At 43.6% G+C, this 21,335-nt stretch overlaps 1 protein-coding gene across 4 annotated transcripts in view; it reads right to left on the reverse strand.

Moving 5' to 3' along the window:
- The window catches only part of FOXN3 (forkhead box N3), a 468,588-nt gene that overhangs the window by 13,002 nt on the left and 434,251 nt on the right, over positions 1 to 21,335 (reverse strand). For 2 of the 4 annotated variants that reach the window (XM_025390905.1, XM_025390904.1), the window contains 2 exons: positions 21,146 to 21,211; positions 11,518 to 11,623 (listed from right to left, as the gene is read on the reverse strand). In XM_025390905.1, the coding sequence (XP_025246690.1) occupies positions 11,518 to 11,623; positions 21,146 to 21,211 (172 nt within the window). The remainder of the gene's footprint in view (positions 1 to 11,517; positions 11,624 to 21,145; positions 21,212 to 21,335) is intronic. The other 2 variants (XM_025390907.1, XM_025390906.1) reach the window with 1 other exon arrangement.

Consider the following 21,335-nt stretch of genomic DNA (forward strand, 5'->3'; position numbering starts at 1 on the left):
GAGGCCGAGGGAAGCGAACCACTTGAGCCTAGCAGTTCCAAGACCAGCCTGGCAACATGGCAAAACCCTGTCTCTACTAAAAATGCAAAAAATTAACTGAACATGGTGGTGCATGCCTGTAGTCCCCACTACTTGGGAGGCTGAGGTGGTAGCATCATTTGAAACTGGGAGGCTGAGGCTGCAGTGAGCTGTGTTCGTGCCACTGCACTCCAGCCTGGGCAACAGGAGTGAGACCCTATCCCAAAAAAGAAAAGAAAATGTGGCCAAGTATTGATTGTACAATACAATAATAATAATGACTAAGTGGTTAAAGACACTACACACACACACACAAAACAAACAAACAAACAAACAAACAAACCAAAAATACCCAGAACTGAAGTACTGGAGAAATGTAGTATATCAATTGGGAGGTGGACAGAACTGAATTTAAAGCATTCCCAGAGCCCTGTATTAATCAGAAGGTTAAAGATATTGATTAACTTTAAATATTTTAAAATATTCATGCTAAACGTTCTAGGATCAACACTAAATGAAGAAAAACAGAATGGGTAACTTCCAAATCATTAGAAGGGGGAAAAAATGGAATGAAGAGTAGGAAAATCAATTTAAAATCATGCCAGAAAAAAAAAGAATCTGAAAAAATGAGGCAAACACAAATGTAAAACGAGATGATAGAACCAAACTCAAAAATGTCAATAAAAATGGGCTAAAAGTCTTCAGCTAAAAGGTATAGATCATTAGCTCAAATTTAAAAAAGAAAAAAGAAGCCCTATGCTGTTTGCAAGAGACACTCCTACACAACAGGATAAAGAAAAACAGGTTAAAAGTAAAAGACTGGAACAAGTTATGCTATGCTGGTATAGCAATATTAAAATGAGATCAGATAGATTTCAAGGCAAAAATCATTACTCCAGATAAATAGTCATTCAACATTCTAAAGATTCAACCCATCAGGAAGATAAAACAATTCTAAATGTGCATAGTTCCAATAAAATACCTTCAAAATATATATGCCTAAAATTGAAAGAGGTACCAGAAGAAATAGTCAAATCTACATTGGAATGGCAGAGTTTAATACATCCCTTTCAGTATACAGTTGATCAAACTGACACACACACACACAAAAGTTTCGTATGGAGATTTGACTTATTGGACATAAACATAGAACATGTGCTAATAATGGAAAAGACATATTTTTTGATGCACACATGACATTTTTTATTTTTATCTACCTATTTATTTTTCATTTATAACTGAGAGAGATGGGGGGGTCTTACTATGTTAACCAGACTGGTCTTGAACTCATGACCTCGAGCAATCTCCCACGTCAGCTTCCCAAACTGCTGGGATTGTAGTTGTCAGCCACCAAGGCTGGCTGAAATATTTTTAAAAAATTGATATATACTAGACCATACAGCAAGTGTCAACAAATTTCAAAGAAGCAATATTGTACAGATAAATTCTCTGACCACAACGTATTGAAATTAACAGTCAATGTTGAGAGATAACTAAACACAAAAATAAAAAACAACCATCTTCTCTTTAGTTTGGAAATTCAAAGAACACATTTTAAAAATACCCATGGATCAAAGAAAAAATCAAAATGGCAATTAGAAAATACTTACACCTTAACAATAATTAAAATAAATAATACCAAAACCGATAGAATGCAAAAAGCACTAGGGTGAGGAAAATTATAACCTTAAACTTGTATAGAAGAAGAAGAAGAAAGGCTTGAAATGAAAGTACCCAATCTAGACAAAGAAAAACAGAATAAATCCAAAAAAGAAAGGAAATTATAAATAGCAGAAATCAATGGAATAAAGAATAAATGCAAAGTAGAGCTAACTTAAAAAGTTGATTCTTTGAAAAAAAAATCTATGGCGAGATTAACTAAGGAAAAGAGAAATGATGCAAATGAAATAAGGAATAAAAAAGGGACATAGTTACAGAAGATGTTTTGAAATATGACAAGGTATATTATGAATAATTCTTTGCCAATACATTTGAAAACTGAGGTGACGTGGACAAACTCCTAGAGTTGCCAAAAGAAATTCAAAAGGAAATTTAAAAGCACAAGTCATCCTATTATCATTACGTAAATTAAATCAATAGTTAAAAATCATCCCACAAGGAAAACACCAGTGCCAGACTATTTTGCAAGCAAGTTCCAACAAACATTAAGCAATAGATATTTCCAGTCTTAGACAAACTCTTTCAGAGTTTATCTGAAAGAGTGAATATGCCTCAACTCCTTTTCTGAGGCTAATGTAATCTTGACAATACACTAGATAAAGAGAGAACAAGAGAAACGTGGGTTATAAACAAAGACACAAAATTCATAAATAAAACATTAGCTTGGCAACTCTAGTAATGTGTAAAAAAAAGTATCATAAGCAAGTATATTCAGAAATGCAAGTTTTGTTCAAAATGACAAATTTATAGTGTAATTCACCACAGTAAAAAAAAAAAAAGAAAAATTTTATAGTTATCTTAACGATGCAAACTTTTTTTTATGAAACTCAATAACCACTCACGATAAAATATAGCAAACTATGAATAGAATAATTTTCTTATGATAAAGCATATTTCCTAAGAAACCTTTAACTAATATCCTATCAATTGTGAATCAGTAACATGGGTCCATTTAAAATATGAAATAACACAAAGATGTCTGTTATCATAACTTCTATTCAGAGGTCCTGGACTGTGCAATAGGACAGGAAAAAGAAAAGATACAATAATTAGGAAAAAAAACCCCACCAGTATTGACAGAAGATATGATTTGTGCACAGAAGAATCTATAAATTGTTAGAATTACTAATGCCGTTTATTTAGCAAGGTTGCTGGAAAAAAAAATCAATAATGTGAAATAAATTGCATTTCCATATATTAGCAGCAAGTAGAAATACATCATATTAATTTGTAAAATTTATAACAGCATGAAAAAGAATCTATTCTATGTAGAACAAATCTAACTGAACAGGCATAGGAACTTTAGGGAAAAAAATCACAAAGGTGTAATGAGAGGCACTGAAGATTTAAATAAATGGAGAACTACAAACGCTCATGGACTGAAAGATGCAAAAAGGAAGTTTTGTTGTTAAGAGTTAGGGTCTCACTATATTCAGGCTGGCCTCAAACTCCCAGCTTAAGCAATCTTCCCACCTCAGCCTCCTGAGTAGCTGGGACTACAGGTACATGCCACTGCATCTGGCTTTCAATATAGGAGTATTAATCCACAACAAATTGATCTACAGATTCCATACAGTTCTAGTCAGGAATCACAATAGGGTGTCTTTTGTTCTTCTTGTTTGCACACCCCCTTGCAGTTTATCAAGCTGATTATAAAATTTATATGCAACTGCAAAGAGCCAAGAATAGCAAAGACACTTTAAAAAGAACAAAGTGGGAGAACATGTGCTCCCAGACTTAAGAACTTACAAAGATATAATACTTCAGACACTGGGGTATTGCCATGGTACAGGAAAATATGAAATAGGACCAAGAGCCCCCAAAATAAACCCACAAATATTAGTAAACCTGATATATATCAGAGCTAGCATTTCATATCAGTGGGAAAAAGAGGGGCTACTTAATAAGTGATGCTGGGATAACTGTTTATTATTTGAAAAATATTTAAATGTATCTCTATCTCACTCCGTAACTCCAGATGGATTACAGACTCAAATAAGACGACTTAAATGTGAAACAAAAAACTTTAAACCTTTTAGAAAAAAAACTATAGGAGACTAGATGACCACAGAGTAGGGAGATAAATCTTTAACACACCAGATTTCATAAAAAGATTGATACATGTGATTAATAAGAATGGAAATTGAAAGAGAGTGAAAAGACCATCTGCGAACTTAGAAAATCTGCAATATATGTACTCAATACAAGATTGATATGTAGACTATATCAAGAACTCCTATGAAGAGAAGAAAAAAGGGAACCCAGTAGAAAAATGAGCAAAATGCTAAACAGGAAATCCATAAAATAATATATTCAAAGAGACCGTTAAATATATGAAAAACTGTGCAACATCTTTAGTAACAAGGGAAACACAAATTAAAGTACAATGAGATACCATTACATACCTACTAGATTGGCTGAAATGACAAAGCATGACAATTCTAAATGTGTGTGAAGATGTGGAGGACTAGGGACTATCACACTCTGTTGGTGGCAATGTAATTGGAAACAAGCACTTTACAAAACAATGTAGCATTACCTTGTAAAGCTGAGCATGTACATACATATCCTATAAACCAACAATTTCACTGCTAGATATCTTAAATGAATTTGAGACACGTATAACAATCTCCACAGCAGCACTGCTTGTAATAGCAAAGAACTATTAATGATCCAAATGTTTTTAAAAAATGATGGTATAGTCACATAATGGGATATTATATAGCATGAAAATGACTCAATTACAGTTATATGTCATAAAACAAAGAAACCTAATATGAATTAAAAAAAAAAAACAAAGTTAAAAAAGACACAGTATCATTCTAGTTATTTAAAAAACTCAGGGCTGGGCACTGTGGCTCACACCTGTAATCCTAGCACTTTGGGAGGCTGAGGTGTGTGGATTGAGCTCAGGAGTTCGAGACCAGCCTGGGCAACATGGCAAGATGTCATCTCTACAAAGAATAGAAAAAATTAGCCAGGAGTGGTGGTGAGTGCCTGTAGTCCCAAATACTTGGAAGGCTGAGAAGTGGGAGGACGAGGCTGCAGCGAGCCGTGACAGTGCCACTGCACTCTGGTGCGGGTGACAAAGTGAGACCCTGTCTCAAATAAATAAAGAAATAAAGAAATAAAAATAAAAAGAGAGTAGCCTCCCCAGACCATAAAGATGAACACTACAAAGAATGGTAAGAAATACTAAGGAGCATGCAGAGAATCATTTAATACAAGTTGCATAAAATACTTCTCACCAGGTATCAAATCCTACCTAGGAGAGAGAGGCCATTTAGGTCATTCGTTAAACTGATTTAACTTGTTAGTTTACAGTTCTTCCCTACCTTTTTCACAAAATCCAGTCTAATTCTACCTGTGCCTCAGCTGTAAAATCAAGGTGAGGTTTAAGAACCCTTCCGTCAGCCCTAGAATCTGCAATCTGGCGGATGCATGGCTAAAAAGGTGAAGGATATCCAAGGGGCAGGTGGTTAGCCCTTCCTGGAAGCATCCAGGATCAACTCTTAAGAGTTCTAACTCAGTGGTAATCTCCAGGGGTCCACAATTGTCTCCCAGGAGCTACAAACTGCTCCCCTAAACCACTGAGATAAACATGATTTCCTTTTTGCAAGAGATCACACAACACAAATAGGAGTGATCCTAAAACTCTCCTCCATGAATTATTTTGCATTTAAACCAGTTCAGAATCATAGGGAGTTTGGAGGATTTCTAGACACAACATGAAAAAGAGCCACCAGGACTTTCAAAGGCATTAACAAATGTCATTGATGTGAAATATGAGGAGCAGCTCTAGAATGCTGATCAAATTTCACAGTTTGCTGGTTGTTGTTTAAATTTCTGGACCAGAAGGGCCCAAAGCAAAAACTATGCTTGCTGAAACGCACCCAGGAGGGAATTCAGTGCATGCTTTGTGTGACTGGGATTCTTTTCCTCCTTCCCCTTAAACCTAGCTCTTTAGTATTTTCTCCTCTCCTCCCACTACAAACCAAAATCTAATACTGGGTTTTTTAATCGCCTCCAAAGACCATGATTTCAAAGACAAAGGCCAACAGGTGTTTGGTCTTTAAATACAGAACAAAATACAACACTAGAAAAGATCAGCAGCCAATCTGCCCTCAAGTTACATAATTGGACTACAACCCTATCTTAATACCAAAGGTTGCCACCTTCCTACACTCCTGATACAAACATCTTCTCAAGAGAGGAGACAAGACAGCCGACCCGGAGCAGAACTTAGGCTGAAGGATGGGTTTTCCTGATGATTCGATTTTGACATGACCTTAAGAATTAACGTTTTCTACTACAGTCAGACCATTAATGCCTGACCTGCTTCATGTTCCATGGGAAGTGCAGTTTTCACTTGAGATTGTTGGAGATCCAAATAAAATTAAGCAGCCTTAGATGGTGACTGGATGAAACTCTTGTATAATTTGGTAACAGGTAGGGTGGTCTAGACTTGTAGTCCAGATGATGGCCAGCACTCTTGAAAGCCAATGGCTTTGCCAACAAGTGTACACTGTGCTGAAAGGTGGCATGGATTCAATCGAAGCCTTTTCCTAAGGTTTTGGGGTACCTGAGGTTCCAGTGCTCAGGAAGGAAACCTGGGAAGGTCTGTGGGAGACAGGCTAGGTAAATCCATGAGGCTTTCCACATTACTTATCGAACACCTACATAATGCTGACTACATGCCAGGCACACAGCTGTGTGTAAATCCAAATAACCCATGAGGCAGACACACGTTTCCTTTTGAGAAGCCCGTGGGCACTTCCCCGAGGTCACACGGCTGCAGGCGACGGACCCAGGAAATGTGGTTCCTGAGTTCATGTGCGTATTTTGTTGGCTCAGTTGCTACAGAACAGGCCTTCCCCCCATCAGCTTTCTCCCAATCCTCCAGTGAGCCCTGGATATTTCATTCTTTTCTGCCACCTGATGAGGCAATGTAGGGATCAAAAAGAGCCCTAAAGATTAAAAGCAAGGTGGCTGAGATCCAGGGGGGTTGCTGTGGCCCAACCCTGGGTGTGGGGCAGCCCACGATGCTGTGAATGTAAGAAACCTGGGACTCCTCCTTCCCAAGAAGGCCAGCAACAGCTCTCCCAGGGCTATCATCATGGGTTCCATTCAATGCAATCTCTGCAAGGGATTTCCCTGGGAAAGCAGCCGAAAACACAGGCATAAAACTTTAAGATGTGTGGGTAGTTATTTTGAGGGTGATGTGTCTTGAGGACTTGACGCCCAGGCAAATTTAAAAATAAGCAGGTTTCCAACTCTAAGGATGGGCCAATCTTGGAGGTTATTGAGTAAAAAGTCAACACCGTAAAGTCAATTACACTATTGACAGATACTCTTACAAGGAGATTTCACATCATAATTATATGCAAAGGAACCTAGCAAATAGAAGCTGTGTAATGATCAGCTAATAAAAGTAACACTTCATCTATGTCAATAACAGTTTCAGAGTTAAGACAAACAAACATGGCCTTTGCCACTCAGTGGAGGGAAAAAAAAATCCCTGAAAGACAAATATTTTCACTTAAGGAGAAGTCGCTTAGACTCACAAGGAAAACCTGTCACACAAAAGACAGTGGGAAATTGGTCTTTAGTGGGTGCTAATGACTCCCCCACCCTCCCTGGGCCCCAGCTGAACAGACTGGGGCAGCAACCCCCGTAAACATCTGGGCACACACGGAACACTTGGGCACTGTCATGTGGTCTGGGAGATAACATTCTGTATTGTTCTAGTCTCCACTGGACTGCTTGCCCTTTCAGCCTTGGCTGAGTTTGGGTTCCACTGACATGTGGCCAAATTAAAAAATGTTAAAATTATGATGAATGTGAAAATGCAAAACAAGATTTTTTTTCCTTCAAGCATTTAATGGGTTTTACACAGACACTGATTAGGCAAATGTCTCCATAGCTATGTCTGTGTTCCTTCTTTCCAAAAGCATCTCAGTGTCTACTACTTGCCCTACAAAAAGAGGGCAAAGATACTACAAGCAAGTACCCCTCATTTCTAGAGCTTGCTACCCCTCTTCCCCTAATTTCCCTTAAAACTGAGGGGGGCAAGTTCAGAATTGGCATTTGGACAACTAACTGCTAATGCACAATGGTTTTCTTTACTGGTTATCTCTCTCTCTCACTCTCTTTTTTTGTTGTTGTTTTGTTTTTTTGTTTTGTTTTTACAGAGTCTTGCTCTGTTGCCCAGCAGGCTGGAGTGCAATGGCACAATTTCGGCTCACTGCAACCTCCACCTCCTTGGTTCAGGGGATTCTCCCATCTCAGCCTCCTGAGTAGCTGGGACTACAGGCACACACTATCATGCCCAGCTAATTTTTGTATTTTCAGTAGAGATGATGTTTCACCATGATGGCCAGGCTGGTCTCGAACTCCTGACCTCAGGTGATCCGCCTGCCTCGGCCTCCCAAAGTGCTGGGATTACAGGTGTGAGCCATCGTGCCTGGCCTCTTTACTGGTTATCTCTATTTATGCAAATGGTAACTTGCCTAGTTTCTGCAAACTATGGTTGCACATTTTACCAAAACGATTTTGTTCAAAATTCCTATGATGCTCAGGAAAGTCACTCTTTAATTAGACTATACGTGCCTTTGTAGTGGCAGACATGAAGCAAGCTGTGCCATTACAAAGCTATTGCCACTCAGTCTCAAACCCACCCTTCTACTCTGGGGCTGGACTTTACCACCAGGCTCCATGTGAGGCTCTGCCACCAGGGGGTGCCATAGAGAGACTGAGGTGGTGGTGGAGGAAGATGGAAGTGGCTCCTGCCTGTTTCGTGTTCTTGAGCCACCCAGCAATGCCTGTGCACCTCAGCAGCAGCATTCGTTCTTGGAGTTGCCAAACCCAGTTTGTAGTTTTTCCAGCACCTGCAGAACTATGTTCCCTTAGAGGCACCAGCACCATCAGAGGCTGCTTCCTAGCCCCTGCCCCCCATGCAAAGGTGAGTTTCAGCTCTGCCCTTTGTTTCCAACCTCTTCCCTTTGTTCCCTCAGCCCTAGAGGCGGTAGCTGCCTCCTGCAATTACTCTCTCCATGACACCCTGAGTTATCTCTTTATCCTTTCAGTTACCTAGTTAATAACTTCCTACCTGGTTCACAGGTTTGCTTTCTTTCTAATCATTTTGATTTTTACATGGTCTCACTCTGTCACCCAGGCTGGAATGCAGTAGAGCAATCTCAGCTCACTGCAGTCTTGATCTCCCAGGCTCAAGGGATCCTCCCACCTCAGCATGCAGAGTAGCTAGGACCACAGGTGTGTGCCACCATGCCCAGGTCATTTTTTTTTTTTTAAATAATAGAGATAAGGTTTCGCCATGTTGCCCAGGCTGGTCTCAAATTCCTGAGCTCAAGTGATCCACCCACCTGAGCCTCTCAGTGTTGGGGTTACAGGCGTGAGTCAACGTGCCCGGCCTCGGCGAATTTTTGAACTTTTTGTAGAGCTGGGGGTCTCTCTCTGTTGCTCAGGCTGGTCTCGAACTCCTGGCCTCAAGTGATCCTCCTGCCTCAGTCTCTCAAAGTGCTGAGATTATAGACATGAGCCACCACACTCAGCCCTGGTTAACATTAAAGTCTCTCTGGTACTTGGTGTGGTTTCTGTCTCCCTACTGAACCTGTCTGAGACCCAAGTCTGGCTCAGAGGCTGTTTTGTTTTCTTTTACTTTGGAAGGAGCCCAGCTGAGGCACTCACTGGACTGGATGAGTGGCAACTTTCAACAGAAACAAGACTGTTTTGCTGCAGTGCTTTGTTATTCTCTAACCAGAAAGAAACCATCGGTAGTTGAAATAACACCTCAAGAGGGAACTAACCAGTAAAATTTGTCATAATAAATGCCGTGAGAGTAAGAATTAAAATAAGAAGGCGGCTCCTGTTGAAGGTCAACCTGTTGTCTGCCAGGCTTTTCTGTGCCCTTCTATAAGGCATGGCTGGGCCCATAGTGAAAGCTACTCTTGAAGGCACTAAAAAAGATGGTCAAGAGGATAAACTGTAAGTCTATATTTAGAATCTGCTAATAAAAATACATTGTTGCTGCAAGTGAAAATAGTTCACAGTCTCCAAGTCTTCTCAACCAAGAAGGTAAACTATGAGGCAACAGAGGAAAGATTTTAAGAGAGAATGAAAAACAGAGAATGTCTTTTTCAAAAATGTGAGGCAAGAGCATTGGAATTTTGGCTTCATGGAAAGAGGCTTACCACTTAGGAACTCAAGAATTACTGACCTGAGAGTAGCCAGGACAGATACCGGAAAGGGACAAGAAAAACCTGTCCATGTATTTTTGGAAAATATCCCCTTGTCAGATTAGTAGAAATGATAAGTGGTTTTCTAATTTGTTACTACTCTAATTACTAACAACTTCCCATCTTATCAGAAGCTATGGACCTTTGCTCTGAAGATTATGGGACTTGTCCTGACAACAGCAGGAGGAGTTAAAAGACAAGCTCGTGGAGAAGCTGCACACGGCAGGGGAGTTTGACCTTGCTTCTCCCTCAGGCCCAGCTAAACACACTTTCTGGGTTGGTTTCCTTTTGGACATGAAAGCAAAATGGCCTTCAGGTGCAAACTGGATCCGTAAATGCAGAAGGAGAGGGATGGTGCCTTCAAGGGATGCAGCTCAGTGAGATAGGCTTTTTCTAAACAAGCAACCAGGGCCTGGCATCTGCAACGGTGATGAGGCATCAGCCAACTTACTGAGACCTAGCCCTCATCCTCAGGACGCAAAGTGCCCAGGACAGAAAGGGACACACAGAGAAACTGCTACCATACAGGGTCATTCACTGAAGGGCTACAACCAAAGCATAGGGCTAATTGGTCCACGGCAAAGAGAAGTTTCTCTGCTGCTAGCTCCCAGACCACATTAAAAAAAGCATCGGGAAGGGATCACCTTTGTGCCAGATCTTGAAGGATGTGCTGCCTTGCATATGAGGGTAAGGGGAATCTACACGAAGAAAACTGTATGAGTCAGATGGGCCAATACTGGGCATATTTGGGGAACACATTTGGCTTAAGGAGAAGGAAGGACTGTCAGGGTGGTGCAGGGGTAGTCACAGAAGGGGTTTCTGCAGACAGCTGGGGGGGCACAGTGTTAGGGCACCGGTCTGGCAGCGGTGGATGGATGGACAGGAGTGGGCGTAGAAGCAGCTGGCGGACGGGAGAAGGCTCCGGCAGTGGTGCCTGTGAGGGCTGTGGGCTGGCGGCGGACCCTGATCCGGGGCTGGCAGTGGAGATGGAGAGCATGGAGGAGAGAAATGTCCCAAGAAAGGGTTCATGCGGCTTGGCAGCTGACCTCATTCTTGGAAGCAGGGGAATGATGCCACCTGCTATTTATAGACCACGTACCAAAGCGCGCCTCACATCTGATTTTGCGTTTGATTTTCCCTGCAACCCCTGGTAGGAGGCAGTTTTCACAGATGAGGGAACCGAGCCCAGAGTCACAGGATAGGGGAGGGACAGGGCTGGTTCTCGCGCTAGGCCTGTTAGCCTAGAATCCAATTAATATCCTGCCTTCCATTTCCTTCTACCCACCTCTTACCCTGCCTTCCTAGAATAAAAAAAAATGAATTTAACTTGCCCCCATCTCCTCATCTGTAAAGAGACCGGGATCATCTGGTGGCCGAGAAAGAGAAGGTGGCATTCGGATTGGGAGTTCTTGGGGTTACTTTCACGTTTCTGAGCCCCCAAACCAGGTTTACTGTTGCCACTAGTTCGAAGCAGCTCTTCTCTGTCTCCAGAAGCGACCCTGTGGACAGAAAGCTGCCCTTCCCACTCCCCGGGCTGGCTCTGCCGGGCACACTCTCTGCTTACCTCATGGCTGCCGTCACCCCAATGGGAGTGATTGGCAGCGGCCGCACGCCAGGAAACAGCCCTCGGCTCAGGACCCGCGCTCCGTTTTGGATCACTCCTGGAGGAACTGAAAAAGCAAAGGGGAGAAAGACACTGCACGTGAATTCAACTGTGAAGATTTCTGTTCTAAGTCAGAAATTCTGGATGGACCAATAAGAGAGAAAGAGACAGAGGGCAGAGAACATGTGTGGAGCAGAGACAAACACACACACACACACACACATGCGTATACATGCACACACACAGGCACACATACAGCCACACAGGCACACACACACAGCATGCAGACACATGTGCACACACCCACACACACAGACATACGCGTGCACACACACATGGGGAAAGAGAGACAGAAAAAGATACCCAGAGAGTAAGACAGAAAGATCATCTGGTAAGTAAAAATCAGACTAGCAGCTCACAACCAAAGGATTAATGTCTAGGTTAAAAAAAAAAAAAAGTGAGTTTTCAAAAGTAGGCTTTAAATATTATTTTCTCACACTTATTAAACATAACCTTTTTCCTTCAGTCAGACCCTAACAACAACTCAAAAACCCCAACCCTGTAGGACAGACACCAGGTGACCAAGTAAAAGCACCCCCCCATGCTTTGCCATGGGCAGAAGCTGAGAACATCTTTCCATTTATCTTTAATCCAACAAGGGGAAAAAAATGACCCAAATTGTCTCGTAAAAGCCGATTTTACAAGCTACTTGGCACCTCAGCACACACTATACAGTTCATCCCCCAGGGGATCCTCGTGGCCTGAGGAAGGGCCCCTTCCCAGGGTACCCTCTCAAGCAAATCTCCTGAGAAGTCGCTCCTCATCCCACCTTCTCCTAAACACACACATCCCTGGAGCAACCCTAAGCCCCTCTTTCACCAGCGGCCATCAGATCTTGTCCATTCTCCATACAAACTCCAAGATCTCCACACCAACCTGATTTTGTCTGAGGGTTACCTAAGAGGAGAAACGCAGGGAATCCCTGATGTAACCTTTTCTGACCTTCCAAACAGCAATTTCATCTGGTTCAAACTAATATTCTGCCATCTGCTGTATCTACCAGGAACTCGCCCTGTGTCTGAGGAGCAGAGGAGCATCACTAAGTGAGAACACGGGTGAGCTTTCATCTGAGTTCTCTGGTGTGACTCTGTGCAGGTCTCTGGATCTCTATTTCCCTCTCTGAACACTGTTCTCCCAAGACCCTGTCTGCCATCATGGGTTCAAGACTCCCCAGAGCTCTGGCTGTGCCCATATAGTCCCTGGCACAGTCTCAGATAGTGGCAAGGTGGATAACTAGTGCTTTTTCAAACAAAGACCATCGAAAAGGCTCTAGAAAACTATGCATTCCAAAATGAAAACCACTCTGGACATTAGGTGTGTAAGCCAGTATTAAATGGGTAGAATGCAAGCTTTTCACAAAAAACATTGCCATACAGACTTTTTACTTACATAATTTTTAGGTATCTAAGGACATGTTTTCAAACCTTGAATCAAACATCACATAGGATGAACGTTCACTATTGAATACGGGGTAATTTTATAGACTGTCAATTCTTTGGGTATTCTAAACCTCTTGCTAATAATTTTTGCCATTTATTTTCCCGATTTGCATAAGGCCTTTGTTACTAGGTCTTACAAAAGGTAGGATGGGTGAGAGAATGGAAACTCTCGCCTAAGTCAGTACTACTATTACAGTCCGGTGTTCCATAATCTCCCGTCACCCTAATTAATTGTGAGGGCAGGCAGACCCAGATCAGTAGCTCCTACCATTCCTGATTATCAGCCTGATTCCTGCTAACAGACCACCTTATCTGAGGCAGGAGACTTACCAAGTATCTTTAAATCATAGAACTGTTAGAATGTGGTATGCAGTGAATTATCATGTCTTACACAGTTGATGAATTCCCTATAAGGAAGAATGTCTAAAGTTTATATTACCTAATTTATCTTATCTGATTTCAAGATTTCCTATAAAGTTACAGAAACCAGGACACTGTCATACTGGCGTAAGTCTAGACATACAGACCAATTGAACAGAACAGAATTCGGAAACAGAGTCACACACATGTGGTCAACTGATTTTTGACAAGGGTACCAGGACAATGCAAAGAGGGAAAAGCAAGTGTTAGAACAACCAGAGATCCATTTGGGAAAAAAATGAACCTTGAGCCTTACACCTCATACCACACATAAAAATTAGAAATGGATCATAAACCTAAATGTAGGAACTAAAATTACAACACATCCAGTAGAAAATATAGGAGGAAAAATAGCAATAATTCTCAAGGACAGACATATGCAGAAGACAGCAGAACTCTTGTAGATAGATGCTTTGGATGAAATATTATATGTGTTGCCTAAAACGACAGCTTTTTGTTTGCCCATTTTGGGGATTGTGGGAGAGGGTCTGCATAATTTTGGTGTACGGCAGTCTCCTAGAAATGGTCAGATAGCCACAGGTTCAGCTGAATTCTGATCGAATATATCTGTCACTAGGGATGTCAAGCAGAGCAGCGACTTAGTCTGATATAATGAACCATGCTGATAAATAACTTAAATATGTAAAATCTCTAATACAGTTTAATTCTTGTCAGTAAAAATTATTACAGTCCCATATACAGATACTAAAACTTTTACCAAGTACTTTCCTATGTATTAGATGATGGAGACATAAGGTAACTACGGGCAAGAGGGAGGGGGAGATCGAGAGAGAGAAAGAGAGAGAGAGAGAGAATTAAGGAGGCAATGAAAATATACTATGGTAAGTGCTAGGACAGGGGGCCTAGAGGCAGAAAGGATGGAGACACCTAACCCAAACTAAGGGGTATTAGGGAAGGCTTCCTGTAGGAAGTGCCATCTAAACTGGAGTTCAAAGGCAGAAAAATGGCACATACAAAGACCTGGAAGTGATTTTTTAAGGATGCACAATGTGCTCAAGGAACTAAAAGGTTGCTTGGTACAGCACACAATCCTAGCAGAAGATGTGTTTGGACTTTATCCCATGGGTATCGGGAAATCCATTAAGGCATTTTGAGCAGAGAAGTGCCCTGTGCCGCAGCAGCTGACAGCCAGGCTCTGGAAACCAACCTAGGTCTATAGCCCATCTCTGTCAATTACTCATCATGTCTGCTGAGCAAGCTACTTAAACTCCGTAAGATGGGGGACAAAAATGACATTTACCCAGTGTCTCTGGAGACTTAAGTGAGTTAATGAAGGCATGAGTATTTGGAAAATGCATGTTAGTTATCAATACTGTCATCATCAACACGATCAACATCCACAGAAGAATCCTGAGGCAGCCTGTGCTTTCCCTATTTCAGAGGAGCTGAAAACCCATCAAGAACAGAATGGGACAAAATCAGACCACGCCAGAAGAATGTAGCCATCTTCCTGGTGACAGAGTTGCTGGGACAGCAACAGGTGCTGTTATGGCACTTCTGTTCCCCTTGTGCGTGTCATATCAGAGCCACCTGTGCAGCAGCAACACCCAAAACACATCAAGTTGGACAAAGACAAGGGAAACCCTGGAATGGGAACAGAGCAAATCCAAGTTAGGGAGCGCAAGTTCTTATTAACCCTGGCATGGTCGTCAAGGCATCTGCCAATCAAGGAGAAAAGCACCCCTGGGGACAGTGTGGCATGACAGAGTCCTCTGCCCAAATGCTCAGAACCTGTAAGCACCAGGGGTACGGCCAGCAGAAAGGAAAACTAGGAAAGGAAGCCAGTCGTCACCAAGTTCCTACTGGAGACCATGTTCTTTGGATGTTCCTTGTCTCATGGAACCCTCAGGGATGAGGTATGCTGCAGTGGTGAAGAGTGTAAGCTCTGAGCCACACAGCCTCAGTTCGGCCTTGGCCTAGTGCCTTCACCTTCCTGGGCCTCCATTTCCTCACTGGTGAAGCAGACTTAAACATACCTTGTAGGATTGCTCTGAGAATGAAATAAGATAAGCTACATCAACTGCTTAGCTCAGTGGCTGGCTCGTTACGTAAGCTCATCATCGTCATCATCACCGTCATCCTTCTGCCATCCTATATCACCTCTCTGGCATCCTCTTACTGATGATCTACAAGGACAGGGCTGAATGGGGTCAGAACATGGGGAAATACTTTCAGCCCATTATGCTTTTTGTAGTTATTCCTAACTCTGCATTTACCTATTAAAACATCTTCCTGATTAAGGAACAGCACTCATTTCAAAGAGAATCTCATGGACAAAGCTCTCTTGAAGCATTAATAGGCTTTCCCTGAGCTATTTCCTGAACCTCACAAGACTTCTGGCATGTAGACTCAGCTCTTCCTCTGAATCCTGCAGCTTGTTCTCAAATGAGCTGCAACTAAACGCTGCCTCTGCCAACCCTGGCACTTCTCCGTCCTCATCATTGGCAGTGCTCTCCATGGAGAGATGGAGGCTGTGTTCGTGTTTGCTCACCAGCTGCCAGAAACCAGCTGTGACACTTAACCGCACCCCTGCCTTTCTCCTTTCTGCCCCCATCCCCAAGTGTCAGGAACATGGCTTCTGAAGAACAAGTCACAGCCAGTCTAAAATGGCTCTGTTAGAGAAAGGCATTCTGAGGCCCACAGTTCACTACCTACATTAGGAAGCTTGGTGGGAACATGAGTCGATCCTTCAGCCCTTTCTCTACCAGCAAATCTACTCTTTCCCTTCGTTTTACTCTGTTTCCCTCAGAGCACACGAAGACACCGAAAGACCAAAACCTTACAGCCAATCTGCCGCCCCCAATGTACTGAAATGCACTGGCCTCCAGCTATGTAAGACATCAAAAGGGCTCAATGTTCAAAGTCAACTTCTCCCTCGGATTTGTGGCTCTCTCCAGACAAGGCCCAGGCCTCCAGCATCATCCCTGCAAGTTAGGCCAGTTACGTATCTGTCTTTTAGATTGGGAGAATACCCACCCCTGAGGCTCTCAGGATGAGGGACGTTGGCACCACACTTTCCCACACTTGCCATCAACCACGTTCTCAGATGTTAGAGAGGAACTCGAAGCTTTCTGGTTTTAACTAGCAAGAAGGCAACCTTCACACATAAGAAGAGAGCCAAACAGAGCAGCACCGCTCATTGTAGATGCTGTGATCTAAATGGGATAACGCAATCCTGAGCAGCTTAAAAAAAAAAAAAAAAAAAAAAGTCTAAGGTCCAGGACAAACCCCTCCACACTACATCATCCCTCAGCACTTCCCCGGCTCCCCTCCTGAGGCTTAGCCTCCTTGGTGTTTCACAACTTCTAAAATTAACCTCTGAGCTCTTGCCGCTGCCTTTGGAGGGCAGCCCTGGCTAACTCTCTCAGAGGCCATAAGCTGAGCAGCAGGTGATTCCGCTAATCCTTCCCCTTCCTAAAGTCGGCCTTTCCACCTGCTTACTTGGAAGCGCACTGGGGAGGGGGCTGGCACGGGGAGACACAGCCTATTTCCTGGTTGTGCTCCCTCTGCTGTGCCTGGTGTGTCTGACATACATCCCAGTTCCAGGCAGGGGGAGGAACGCCTTCCCCCAATCCCTCCCCTTCCCTTGTTCCATTTTGTTGTTTTGTTTATTATCTAGAGTTCGTCTCTGGGAACCTTCCAAACAGGGATTATATAAGCCTTTGAAGATGAGTAATGGAGATCTGGCTTCTCCTGACTAACGAGTCCTCCATTGGGGTTAAAGCTGACTCACGGGGCTTGTCAAAGGGGAACTCACTGCAAAGCAGGTACTTAAGGAGATACTAGAAGCTGGAATTAGTCTACATAGCCATTTTGAGGGTGGGGAGGGTCGGGTAGGCAGAAGGATTTGACTGGAGCATAATCTAAAGTCCGGGAGGTAATGAGCCAGCCATGTCCCACGCTGACTGTTCTGAAGGCAGCGTCCTATACAGCACGTGAGACACGGTGGCTCTCCTTGCAGAATGTTTCCTGTGCTGCAAACAGGCAAAGTCTAAAAAGGCTAATGTCACATGCACAGTGGATGCTGCCAGGAGGACAAAATGTTGCAGCCTGAGGTTTTTACTAGGTGCACACTGCTGCTGCACTGCAAGTGAAGCATTAGACTGAAATGAGAGGTGGAGGGACCCACAGGGACTCCAGCCCAAGCAAGACATTGTGTGCTGGGCTCCCTTGGGGCAACACAGACCCTCCAACGATAAAGAGGCCTGCTCTGCCTGGGGCTCTCAACAGCATCTGAGCCATTTCCTTTGTGCAACCTACTCAGCTTCAGACCCTGGACTGTGGCCAGTCTGCTGGCCTTGTGCTAGCTTTACAGATGCTGAGCAAGGGTAGGAGGAAGAGAAAAGATCTAAGTGGCTGCCATCTGGTGACCTGGAGTGGCTATGAAGGGTGAGGACAAAGGAAAAGCCTTCCAGCCATCCAGGCCAGCCTCTATCTGCTGGGAGCAGAACCGCAGCAGAAGAGACTGGGTTGGTGGCCTCCATGCAAGCAGGGGCATCTAGCAGCCCGAGAGGTGAAAACAAGGGGCTATAAATAGCACTGCACGAGGAAGCTCTATAAACAGGGCCCAGCCACAGCACCAGCCCATGGGGGAACACAGACAGGCTCTGCGCAGACAGGAAATGTGTTGCTCTCGGAAGCCACACTCCCCACTCATGGGCAGCGGCAGGACCCCTCAACCTGGAGAAGACCTGGGAGATATCCACACTGGGACACGGGCACACAAACATCCCTACATAGGCTGCTCACACACCATCACTGTCGCTGGCTGGCTGGCTGTTGCCTTTAACCATTTTTGCACAGGAATAGCCTCTCACTTTTTCCAGGCCTTGGGCGATGCCGGCAGGGCAGGGGATGACTGCCTAATCATTCTGTCTGTAATGCTTTTCCCTTAAGGCAAAGGACTGCCTCAAATCCCAAGAAAAATAACATTATACAACGTGAAATGAAAAGAAAGGTGGCAGGGGCCTGGGGTATGGAGAAAGAGTGAAGCCAGAAAGAGCTAACCACAAGCTGCAGATATATTCCTCTGGTTGGGTTTACGGGCAGGATCGGCCAGCTGACTTCCCAAGTGCACAGAGAAGACGCTCCGTGCATCTTCACTCCCTTGCAAAGGTACTGCTCCAATCCTCGGGGTCCTTACAACCTGCCCCTTGACTATGCTTGCCCTTGACCTCCAGGGCATTGAACCAGGGCTGGCGGTCAGATGGGACAGTGAATGCAAAGGTGGTGTCCCTACTCTCTGCCCAGTCGTCACATTTACTTTTCTGTTACTCCTGTCCATGAGCATCTCCTTCTATGACCTTTGGAGGCACCCTGGGTTCTTTCCTTCCACTGTCTTGGAGCTCCATTCTTGGCCTGGGGCTTTCATGAAGGCTGTGGCTGGATTTCTCACACAGCAGTAATAGCCTTCTAAAAAAAGCCTTCTAAAAATGAGCCTACAGCTTCAAAATATGAACACTGAGCTTGTAAAACTCAAATTCAGCATTTCAATGTAAACAGGACTGTGGCTATCCTGGAAAAAGAAGTATTTACAGTTGGAGTGTTGCAGAGATGGAGAGGGGTGGCGAACACCGAAAACAACTCGTCTACTCATCAGGAGAAACCTTTTTCCTTTCCTACCCATGCTCAAGAATCCAGTAATCATGGACATTTATGGAAGCTGCTGAGGATCTGCGAATGATCCATCAGTCCCCTTGCCTGGCTTGGTTTCATTTCAAAGATACTCCAGGCTCCAGCAGGCCTGTTGCACCAGACTCTTCTCCAAAATGGCAGCCTGGTGATGAGGTCTCAGAAGAGAAAGACATTTCTAAAAATGGGGACTGCTCAGGTCCATTATGGTTAAGCTGGCCCCATGTAGCCTCTTCTAGCAGAAGTCCATAATCCCATTTTCCCTCTGCACTTCAGCAACCAGCTGGAAGTATTTTTGTTAAGCTAATGATCACTGTGTAGTGGCTCGGTGCAAAGGAAGGTGCTCGAATCTTACACGGCTCTGATGAAATCAGAATGTTTCCACTGGGTTGAGTTATGCAACTTAATTTTAGAAATCTTTTCAGCCTGGAACTTGATTACAATCTGGTCTGTACTTTTCCTGCAATGCCATCTAAGAATGGAAGTTTATTTAAAAAAAAAAATTAAAAACATACATATTTCTCTGAAATATAAAAACATCATTTAAAAACCACACTCCAGGTTAACTGCTAGTTACACAGCTAGACCAGTATCTGCTTAGCAGTGGCGTTTGCATGTCAGAGGTGTAGGGAGTCCAACATTGCAATAGCTGGAGGTCTGAGTTTAGAAAGAGAGAATCAGAACTCTAGACTGTTCGGAACAGGTAATGGCAGCTCCAGGCAGAGGAACAAGCCTCCCTGAGAATGCTCAGCTGAATTTCTTGGGTCTTTTAAAATAGGAATAAATAAGAAAGGTTGGAGTCAAATATCTTAAAGCTGTCAGGAAGGCTGGACAAGCAGGGGGGCTATGATGGATGGCCTGGAACTCCACGTAGTCCACTACTAACAAAAGGCACCTGTTTTGGGTCTGAGGATGGATGTTTTCCTGTGTGAAGTACCATCCACTCCAAAGGCAGAGACTCCCCACTGCTCAGCCAGCCACGTGGCCCTCAGAGAGCCAGAACCCAAAATGAGCTGAAGGCCTAGCCATAAGAAGGAGACAGGTGAGTGCCAGCCCCTACGCGGCAGTGTTGTAGTGGTGTCTGCTGCTTCATGTCACCATGTCCTCACCAGTGTGTTTCATCAGTAAGAGGCTGTAACGCAGCAATGTCTTAACAACAAGCTGAGCAGACCCTGGTAAACCAGCTGTCTGTGTGTCCAACAGGGTTCTAGCTGGGTGTGGAATGTGGGCACAGGTACTGACCTCGAGTTGGGAGGAGGAAGGGACAGATATCTTTGTTCAAAGTCATTCTTCATCCCTTGGGAAGAGATCTTTCTAAAACCATGGTAGACTAGCTCCAGAGATGGGAAAAACCTCAGGTGGTGAGAAGAAGTCTCAGTAAGGAAGAGTTGTCTCAAACTTGACATTGTTCAAGGCCAACAGAAGGTGAGGATGGGAGTCCTGCTTAGCTAAACAGCCCTGCCCTGCTATCTGCGGCAGCCTGGGAGGCTGTGTGGAAATGGTCCAAGCTGGTAGCATGGTTTCATTTCAAAGATATTCCAGGCTCCAACAGGCCTATTTCACTAGACTCTTCTCCAAAATGGCAGCCTGGCGATAAGGTCCCAGAAGAGAAAGAAATTTCTAAAAATGGGTACTGCTCCCGTCCATTATGGTTAAGTTGACCCCATGTAGCCTCTTCTAGGAGAAACTACAAACTCACAGGAGCAATACCTACAGGAGCAAGGAAGGCCTCTCCACTGGGACTCAACAAAGGATCTGTTTCCCTTTCCCCACGTCTTAAGTCCTGAAATGATATGAGAACTTTCTCATCTTGGAAATATACCTATGCATTTATTCATACATATGCATGGCTGCATGTTTATATGCATATGCATGTACTCATGGACTTATGTAGCTTTTAAAGTGACTCTACAAGGGACGTTCTACTTTAGCATTCGTTCTTCCTATGACCTGGTGTATAAATGAGAAGGTTAAGTTCACAAACTATGGTGCTGTAGGCTATAGAAATATCTACTCACAACCTGCTTGTATCTCAGGGGGAGTATTCAAAAGCATCATGGCACTGGCAGCATCAATGTCAGGATCTGGAAAAATCAACCAATAAATAACATTATTTACAACGGGGCCGGTGTGTGTGTGTGTTTTTCCCCCTGCAAGTTACAGTTCATGAATGCAACAGAGAAAAAAAAAAATATCCAGGAACTAGAT

This window comes from Theropithecus gelada, chromosome 7b (assembly GCF_003255815.1).
Source record: "Theropithecus gelada isolate Dixy chromosome 7b, Tgel_1.0, whole genome shotgun sequence".
NCBI lineage: Eukaryota > Metazoa > Chordata > Mammalia > Primates > Cercopithecidae > Theropithecus > Theropithecus gelada.